Raw genomic sequence first — 9670 nt, 5'->3', positions numbered from 1 at the left:
CCGAGGAAGAAAACGGCGCGGCCCCAGAGTCCAGAAGCCAACCATCCATCTAACGAAAGATGAGATGCTGGAGACAACAAACCGGCGACGATAGAGATAATAGATTTTCCTCATCCCGGAGCCGAGGAAAACAGGGGAAAAAGGGTCCCGACGATCCCTTGCCTTCCGATACATACATGCACAACAGAAGATATAGAAAAACGAAAGGGGGCCGGGCCGACGGTGGCTAAGGGAGCCAACCCGTCACATATAACAATTAAGTAACTCCGGCGTGGTACAAGTAAAAACATAACTTTTTTGGTTCGATCTTTGTTTTGTCATTTAGCAACATAACTTTTTTTGTCTTTTCTCTTAGCTACCACCGTCTATACAATCTGTAATATTAGAATCAAATGCTAGTATAGACCACTTGGGGTCCAAAAAATCTGGATTAGACCCATCTCTTTTCCTTTTTATTTTGCATTTAAATTTAAATAGAAATCTAAATAAAATTACTAAAAAACCTAAAGACTTAAACATATTTACTAAGTTGTGCCATTTTTATCCGACCCAGAATCCGACCCACCCGAAACCCAACCCAATTAACCCTAAATCTTCTTCTTCTTCTTCTTCCCTTTCTTCTCCATCAATGGTTCTTGGTCTTTAAAATAAAATCAAAAAATTTCTTCAACTATCCGGCAATTTTCTCTTTTATTTCTCAAATTGATCAATCCATAGTCATATTTAATCAATTATAACTTACCCAGAATCAAATTTCATGTTTTACGTATTAGATTCAAAATAAAGAAGAATGTGGAGTATTACTAGTACAACTAATACAATTCGAATTAGTACAACTGGTACAACTAAAACAAGTATAACTAGTACAAATGGTTTGAGTATAACCGATATAACTGGTACAAATACAACGCGTATAACTAATATAAATTTACAATTAATATGGTGATATTTGGTTTTTGTTCTCAGCGTATTAATGATGCTATAGAAGATGATGATGCAGAACTAATGAAAATATTGGTCTAATCATCATGCCTATATGTGTCAACATATGTTAAAAGTTTGTTTTCTATAATATTTAATTTAGATAATGATTTTATTTTACTAGTTGTACTATTTTTTTAAAAACTCCATCTTCACTTTTAGCTCTCAAAGCCTAAAAAACCAACTGCAAAGCTTAGAAAAAGTTATAGTAGGTTCAGATATGTTTTGTAATATCCTATAAGACAACTAGAATAAGTATATCCTGTATAATTAGTAAAACTGAAAAGCGTATAACTAGTACAACTCTGTAACTAATATGGTTATATTGGTTTTTCAGCGTATGAATGATGCGAGAAAAGATAATTATGTATAACAAATGAGATAATTTATTCTAATCTTTCCTCTCATGCATGTATCAAAATACGTGAATATTTTGTTGTATATAATATTCATTTGGATAGTAATTTATTTAATTGGTTGTACCATTTGTACAAGTTGTAGTGTGGGGTCTGAAAAATTGCAATATAAGAAGATTTAAAAGAGTATACTGCGAAAATGATATAGAAACCCTCACAGATTTTAAAGTGATGTATAGGCTTCATGTTTGGTGTTTATACTATGATAATAATAGTTCAACTTGTGCATCTGGTTTAACTATAACTAGATCTTAACCCGCCCAACCGGGCGGGTATTTATTTTATGTTTTTAGTTTTTTATTTATAAATGATATATTTGTAATATTTAAACATAAATTTAGATTGAAAATTAATATTTGTAGTTATAATAAAAATTAAAAGTTTTAAAAAATATTTTGATATAAATTTTAAATTCCTAATTAAAATAATATAGAGATGAGTCATAATTTTTTCCAATTCTAAAATCTTAGCACTATTAATAAAAAATAAAATAATTTTTAAATAAATAAAATATATAAACATATTTGAAATTAAAATAAATTTGTTAAAAAAAATCTTACGCCATTGTTGTTTATTTCTATAGTTTGACCCGCGGCCGTATAAATATTTGCTTTCACTTCAATTTTTTTCCTTTGTTCTAATGATAATATATATATATATATATATATATATGTGTGTGTGTGTGTGTAAATTAATATGTATTACATAATTGTTAGGATACAATTTTAAAACAAAAATTTTATTTATTACTTTAAATAATTATATTATGTGATTTTGATCGTCTATTACATCACAGTGTATCATATAAAAATATAATATTTATAACTAATTGGACTTATATTATAAAAGTGTTATACTAACATTTTATAAATAAAATATTTTATATTTTATTATATTTTATTTATATGATATATAAATTGATTTTGATGTGTGATTTTTTTTCTATTATTTTTATTAATAAATATTGAAAAATATTTAATGTTAACAAAAAATCTATAAAGAAATTTATTTTGGTTAAGATTCATTCTATTAAAGAAATCTATTATTTAAATAAGGAAAAGACATTAAATACTTAAATCTATCATTTAAAAAAGGAAAAGACAAAATTCTCTACTATCTTTGTTACCAAACAAAATTTAATTTTTTTTAAAGACTCATATCCCTATTACCAAACAAAAGCTTAAAGTACTTCTACTTTAATAAGATAGATAGTAGTACCAATGTTTTGATATTACATATCGATGTTAGTTCTATTTTTGTATTTGACTTCAAATAGTTTTTATTCTAGTTATACCAGTTGTACTATTTACGAAAAAATTATCTTCATTTTTTTTGCTCTCCAAGCCAAAGAAGTCAACTGTCGAACTGAAAAATGTTACAGTAGAAGAAGATTGGAAGAGTATACTCCAAAATATGATACAAAAGCCATCATGAGTTTAAAATGATACATAAGCATTCATGTTTGGTGTTTGAAATATGATAATAATAGTCATCAGTGGCGGATCTAGAAAATTGTAAACACTATTAAAAAATCATGTATTTAGGTACAACTAGTACAACTACTTGATTTAGTAATCAACCATAATATTTAAAACATGATACACGTTTAAAACATGATGCATAATACAAAATGAAATAATATAGTTGTACTAGTATTCGAGTTGTACCGGTTTGTACATAGTTATACTAGCTTTTGAGTTGTACCGATTTGTACATAGTTATACTAGTTTTTCAGTTGTACCGGTTTGTACATAGTTGTACTTTGGCAGTGAAATCGAAAATTATTAGTTATACCACATAAAATTTAAACTTACCTCAGTTGTACCACTTCTTTATGTGTACATGCATTTGCCCCAATAAAATTAAATCATCAATTTTGTTAAAATATATTTCATGTATGTTTTCCAAAAATTATGTGGACAAAGAAGTTAACAAACCTTAAAAGTATAAGATAAAACATGCAAACATATGTGATTGTGTTATAATTGCCAAAAAAACAAAAACAAATTACAAATAAAAAGGAATCTATCTAAACACTTACCAATTTGGACAGTTGATTATTTTTTTTATATGTACTACCCAATGGAATATTTAAATTTTAGAATCTGAATAGTTGTCCTAGTTATACTAGTATTACTGATGTGTTCAACCACAATAATTAAAATATGATACACATTTAAAACGTGGTGAACATTTAAAACAATATTAAATAAAACCGTGTTCAAAAACGCGGCCGAGTTGCCGATTACGCGGCCGAGTACTCGCTAGGCGTCACCTTACCGTGGAGAAAACACCCAATTCGGCTGGTTTAGGCGGTCAACGTTTTATTACCGCGTTTGACCGAGTTATAGGAAAATCGCCGTTTAATTGCTTGATCCGAGTAGATATAATTGGGCCATTTATCCTTTCTGTATAATAACAACACAAAGTCCAATCTTTTTCTTTCTCTATTTTCAAGTGCTCTGATCTTTTTTTTTTAAATAGACTGAGTTGAGTTTGGGATTTTTTTCTGTCGAAGAAACCCTAATATAACGAGCTTTGAAATTCAACGCAATAGCAAATTTGAGGTTTTAAATTTAAGACCAAATCAGGTATTGGATATCTCTTTTCACTTGATTTGCTTCTCTGTTTCTTTATTTTTACTTGACTTCCATCAGCTTTTGGTTTCTTGTATCGTCACGACTCAGTCACGACTTGAGCTTAATGTATTCATCTCTTGGCTTTTTTTTTTGTGAAGTTCACATGTGTTCGTGCGTTCGTTTTTACTCATTGTTTGTTTCATTATGTCATTTAGGAATCAATGGATAATCCACCAACAGATAGACCTCCCCCTCTTAAGCGTAACTCAAATGATGTCGGATGGGAGTATGGAGTCTTGTGTGATGCAAGAAGTCTGGACAAAGTCATATGTAGATTGTGTGGAAAAGAATTTTCTGGTGGTGTGTTTAGAATGAAAGAACACATTGCTCATCTGAAAGGAAATGTGTCAGCTTGTCATGTATCAAGTAAAGAAGATCAAGAGAAGTGTAAGAAGGCAGTTCTTGAAGGAAAAAACAAGAAGAATCTGAAGCGGAAACATGAGGAATAGTTGCGGGAAGAGGTGGACATAAGTAAAGACAGTGGTACTGAAGAACTGGAAAGAGAGCTTGGAGCACTTAAAACTCCTCGCTCCCAAGGTCCTCTTGATCAGTATGTGAGCAGCATCAACCCTGAAGCTTCTTTGGCGGCACAGACACGACAACAGAGTATCCACGATGCCATTTCTAAAGAGAAGACACATGTTGTTCGCCAATACTGTTCTAGATGGCTTTACCACACAAGTATCCCTTTCAATGCCATTGACAATGATAGTTTCAGACTATTTTGTGAAGCATTAGGACAGTTTGGGCCTGGTTGGGTGCCTCCAAGTCAGTATCAGCTTAGAGAGTCATTGCTAATTGAAGAACAACAGAGGACAAAGGAAAAATTGAAGAGCTTAGAAGAAGAATGGGAAAGGGAAGGCTGCTCATTGATGACTGATGCATGGAGTGACATGAAAAGAAGAAGCATAATGAATCTGTGTGTTACTCAAGAGGTGGTACATGCTTTCTATCATCAAAGGATACATCTAAAGATTCTCACACGGGTGAGTTTATCTTTAAATATATCGATCAATGCATTGAGGATATAGGAGCTGATAAGATTGTGCAAGTCGTTACTGATAATGCGACCAACAACGTTGCTGCCGCAAAGATGCTTAAGCAGAAGAGACCGAGAATATTCTGGACTGGTTGTGCTGCCCACACAGTTGACTTGATGCTTGAAGGGATTTCGAAGTTGGCTGGTTTTGCTAGAATAATAGATCAAGCAAAGGCAGTGACCATCTTTATATATGCGCATCATAAGACCTTATCTATGATGAGAGCATATGCAAAGAGAGACATAGTGCGGCCAGGTGCAACAAGGTTTGCAACTTGCTTCTTAACACTGCATAGTTTGTACGAGAAGAAGGCACAATTAAAGAGTATGTTTGGAAGTGATGAGTGGCATGATTGCAAGCATTCAAAGTGCGTGAAAGGTAAAAATGCGAGTGATATTGTGATGACTTATTCATTCTGGAATAGTGTGCTGGTTATTCTGAAGGTCTTCAGCCCTCTTGTGAAAGTTCTAAGGTTGGCGGATGGGGAAAAGGTTCCATCTCTTGGGTTTATTTTTGGTGAGATCTTAGAAGCTAAGAAATCTATCAAGGAAGCTTCTGATCACTTGGAGAAGAATTACCTCCCTGTTTTTCGAATCATTGATGAGAAAATGAAAGGTAGATTGGATACTCCATTGCATATGGCTGCCTATTTCCTCAATCCTTTTTATTTCTACAAAGAACCCAATATCCAACTTGACATGGAGGTCATGGACGGGTTCATTGTTTGTGTTGAGACTTTCTATCATGGAGACTTTGAAAAGCAAGATTTAGTTGTGAATCATGAAGTTAGTCTATACAAGAACAAAAGTGGTTCTTTTGGTAGAGCCTTGGCATTAAAGGGATGTGAAACAAAAGATGACAAGTTTGATCCAGGTTTGTATTCTCATTTTACTTGATTTTATTTGATCATTTGTCTTTTATTTAATGTTTTTCACTTGCTTTCTCTTAGGGAATTGGTGGGCAACGTATGGATGTGGTGCACCTACTCTACAAAGGTTGGCAACAAGAATACTTGCGCTGACATCCAGTTCTTCGGGATGTGAAAGGAATTGGAGTAGCTTTGAAGGGGTTAGTCTATAGTCATCTAGCTTCTGTTTTTTGTCAACCATATTGCTTACACTTACTAACTTTTTTATTGTAGATCCATACAAAGAGAAGAAATAGACTAGGTGTCAATCACTTGAACAGTCTAGTGTATGTTCATTTCAACGCAAGGCTACTTAACATGCAGAAAAAATCAGAGAGAAAAACGCGGATGTGATGTTTGAAGATGGCAATGAAGATACCGTTGAAGACTGGCTTGTGGAACGTGTGGAAGAACAAGATAGTGATGTTAATTTTCTGACTGAAACCCAAGCTCCAAGGGTAAGAGCTTTGTTTGATGATGACTTTGAATCTGAAGAAGAAGAAGATATTGTCGACATGGAGTTTGAACCTGATGTCTTCCAAGACATTGTACTGTTTCCTGAGACACAAATGGCTTCGTAAGGTCAGTTTATTGTCTTTTTCGTTGTGTCTCTGTTTTGGTTTACACTTTCGATGTTTGATTTTCTGTTTTTTTGTCAAAGTCTTGGTTTGGAACAGACTACAGAGATAAACATGAGGAACGTGTGATGTTTTGTTTCATCAAGTCATGTTTTTGTCTTTGTTTGTTTTTGCTTTCAAAGTCAAGCTGACATTGTTTTCTTTTTGTTTACAGGTGTAATGTACAAGATATAACTTCTAACACATCTTTCTATTGCACGGTGATAACTTGATCTTTGAAGATTAGAAGTACCTTTTTGTATATTCTTAAGATCAAGACAATATCTTTTTTTGGTGTATCCCGTGTATAGAAAATTAGCTTTTGTCTTTTGAACTCGATGTGTATTAGAAGAAATTTCAATATATTTTGGTTTATAAGTTCTGTGTTATAAATTTATAATATATTTTAAGAATTAAAATATATTAATTATTAAAAATTAATCCCCGAGTAATCAGTGATTAATCACCGATTTTTTGATAACTCGCTAGGCCCGACGTTGCCGCCCGACTCGCACCTAGCGCAATTTCGAACATGGAAATAAAATAACAAGTAGTTGTACTAATTTTTTAGTTGTACATTCTGTACATAGTTGTACTAGTTTGTGAGTTGTACTCGTTTGTGCATAGTTATACTTTTGACGGTGAAATCAAAAAAATATTAGTTGTACCACATAATAAATATATTTACCTCAGTTGTACCACTTATTTATATGTACACAGCTTTGCCAAGTTACAATGAAATCATCAATTTCATAAAACTACATTTAATGTATGTTTTTCATAAATTATGTAGACAAACAAGTTAACAAACCTTAAAAGTATAAGGAAGATCATGTAAACTTATGTTCGGTGTAAGAATTGCCAAAAACAAAAAAAAGAAACAAAAATCATAAAAAATATGGAATCTATCTAAACACTTACTAGTTTGGCCATTTGATTGTTTTCCATATGGAATACCGAATTGATTTTGTCAAATTCTGGGATGTCAAAGTTGTATCATTTGTACCAGTAATACTCGTTTAATATTTAATATATTTTATACCAAATGCTTTATATGTTTAGTTTCAGGAGTTGTACCAATATTTTCACATTATAACTTTGTAAAAATATTTTTGATTTTTATTTTTCATAATAGTATGGTCAATCTAATTAACAAACCTTAAAACTATAAAGTATTTTATGTAAAATTGATAGTGTAATTTGATAATTTAACAAAAGTTAAAGAACCTAAGAAAAATAGATGAAATTTTATCATCATATGTAAAACATGATTTACTAGTTGTGTTAACTATAGTAATTACAAATTGTACACGAATTATAATATTTATATATCTGTTAAATTATTTTTAACATGTTTAGTTATACGAGTTATACTAGTTATACTGAGTCGAATGAGATAATAAAATTAAAAAAATCGTGTGACTGTGAGTTATTTATGTGGTTGAGATTAAAGAGATAGAGGAGAGAGAATGAGAGATCTGTGGAAACGTGAGATCAGGATTAAAACATAGAAAATATGATATTGTATAATCCAATGGCTCATATTGTCCATTCATGAAAGGCAATATGGTAGTTTACAACTATTTGGTCCATACAGATTTTTTTAAGGATGCTGCAGAATACTTTTTGTCCATCTAGTCCATATGAGATTTTGGTCCGTAATATTATTATCTCTAAGTTGCCGTCGTAATCATTTTGCTACTGTCTCCCCACCCCATTTTTCCCTCACACTTTCCCACTGTATTTTATTACCTTCTACCTATTTTACTAACAACAAAATTCCGTTCACCATCCACGTTACATGCACCTTCTCATCTGCTGTTGTCAGATGCATTTCTCTTCCATCGTCATGAGTTACAAAAGATTGATCAGAGAAGATGAATACAATGTTTATTGTGTTCTATTCTATTATATACATTTTTTTTGAGAAAGTTCTATTATATACATATGTAATAAAAATAGGGAAATTTGGGAAAAGAGAACTAAAATACTAGTACTTTGTCCCCTTAGAACTAAATCAATTTTTTTCATTTTTGGACTTCCACTACCCTTGAAGGTTATAAAAATTCATATAAAATAATCTGCAAAGCAAAAAAATAAAGAAAAATATGAAACATGAAGTACTCATGTATGTGTATATATGAAAAATATTATTTTTATAAATAAATATCTGGAATAACAGTTTGCAAAATGGACTAAAGTTGTTAATATATCAGATCTACCATCTACGGCGTTTCAGAATATACAATCTACTACAACCACAACGATCTACACATGGTAGACTGCAAAATACACCAAAACCATTTAAATCTACAAAGGTAGAGTACATAATCTATATTTTATACTCTTGTCTGAATAATTGGAAGATCATAAAACCTAATAAATGTTCTTATGTCTTCCTTCGAAGAATATACTTTCTTCTAAACTCTCATTTGTCTACTTTCTCTGTATTCACTATCTACCAATTCATCTATATTCTACCAGTTGTAGAAAGTATGTTCTACCGGATTCGTAACTAAATCCGAAAATCTTGGAAATAACTGTCACAAAATATTTTCTAAATCTATTAAATCTTTTTTATTTCCTTTTTAAAATTTTTTCCCTAAATTCCAGTTCATCGTTGCCAACCACAGTTTAGAAAAAACGTGTGGTTTCTTCTCCTTTTCATAATTCTTCCAAATTTTTCTCAATCAAATCTTCAAAAATGCACATATATGTCTATTCTGGTTTTTGGAAATCATCGGGAAGAAACGGTTGGAAATTTCATATTGATGAAAAAAATGGAGGTAGATTACTTACTTTGGACACAAGCAAAACCGTTGAGCACCTTGGAATTATGGTTTGTGAGGAGTTTGGAGTCGATTTAAACATGGTCAATATCGAGCTGAGTTACTTACCTTCTGATTTGGTGAGTGGAAACGACTCACCACCGGTTTTCATCACCAGTGATCAGCAACTGAAAAAATTTCTTACATGTGTGAAGAACCAAGCTTCAAAGCGGCTATGTGTGTGTATTCGATCTAAGGTCGGATCTAACATGAATGAAGAAGCTGCTGAGTCGCCTAACAGA

At 31.7% G+C, this 9670-nt stretch overlaps 1 protein-coding gene across 3 annotated transcripts; it reads left to right on the top strand.

The window, feature by feature from the left end:
* Nucleotides 1-3794: 3794 nt before the first annotated feature.
* LOC108843596 (uncharacterized) lies at nt 3795-6978 on the top strand. 3 transcript variants are annotated; one of them, XR_008941308.1, is made up of 5 exons: nt 3795-3988; nt 4192-5949; nt 6026-6144; nt 6218-6565; nt 6776-6978. XR_008941308.1 is itself a non-coding variant. In XM_056999143.1 (4 exons), exons 2-4 carry the CDS (start codon nt 5130-5132, stop codon nt 6335-6337), a joined length of 1059 nt encoding a protein of 352 aa, XP_056855123.1. In that variant the 5' UTR covers nt 3795-3988; nt 4192-5129; the 3' UTR covers nt 6338-6978. The 3 variants fall into 3 exon arrangements, 1 of the variants encoding a protein (XP_056855123.1); XR_008941309.1 differs by having other exon boundaries at nt 3795-4102; XM_056999143.1 differs by having other exon boundaries at nt 6218-6978.
* The last annotated feature ends 2692 nt before the right edge of the window (nt 6979-9670 follow it).

The sequence above is a fragment of the Raphanus sativus genome, chromosome 2 (genome assembly GCF_000801105.2).
Source record: "Raphanus sativus cultivar WK10039 chromosome 2, ASM80110v3, whole genome shotgun sequence".
Lineage (NCBI taxonomy): Eukaryota > Viridiplantae > Streptophyta > Magnoliopsida > Brassicales > Brassicaceae > Raphanus > Raphanus sativus.
The sequence above is the reverse complement of the archived record's forward strand: the minus strand, read 5'-3'. Positions and strand labels throughout refer to the sequence as shown.

Bases quoted from the DNA above. Each gene is read 5' to 3' on its own strand.
- LOC108843596 (XM_056999143.1), top strand. From the start codon at position 5,130: ATGCTTAAGCAGAAGAGACCGAGAATATTCTGGACTGGTTGTGCTGCC. The intron at 5,950-6,025 runs GTTTGTATTCTC...GCTTTCTCTTAG, and splicing joins AGATGACAAGTTTGATCCAG to GGAATTGGTGGGCAACGTAT. The intron at 6,145-6,217 runs GTTAGTCTATAG...TTTTTATTGTAG, and splicing joins ATTGGAGTAGCTTTGAAGGG to ATCCATACAAAGAGAAGAAA.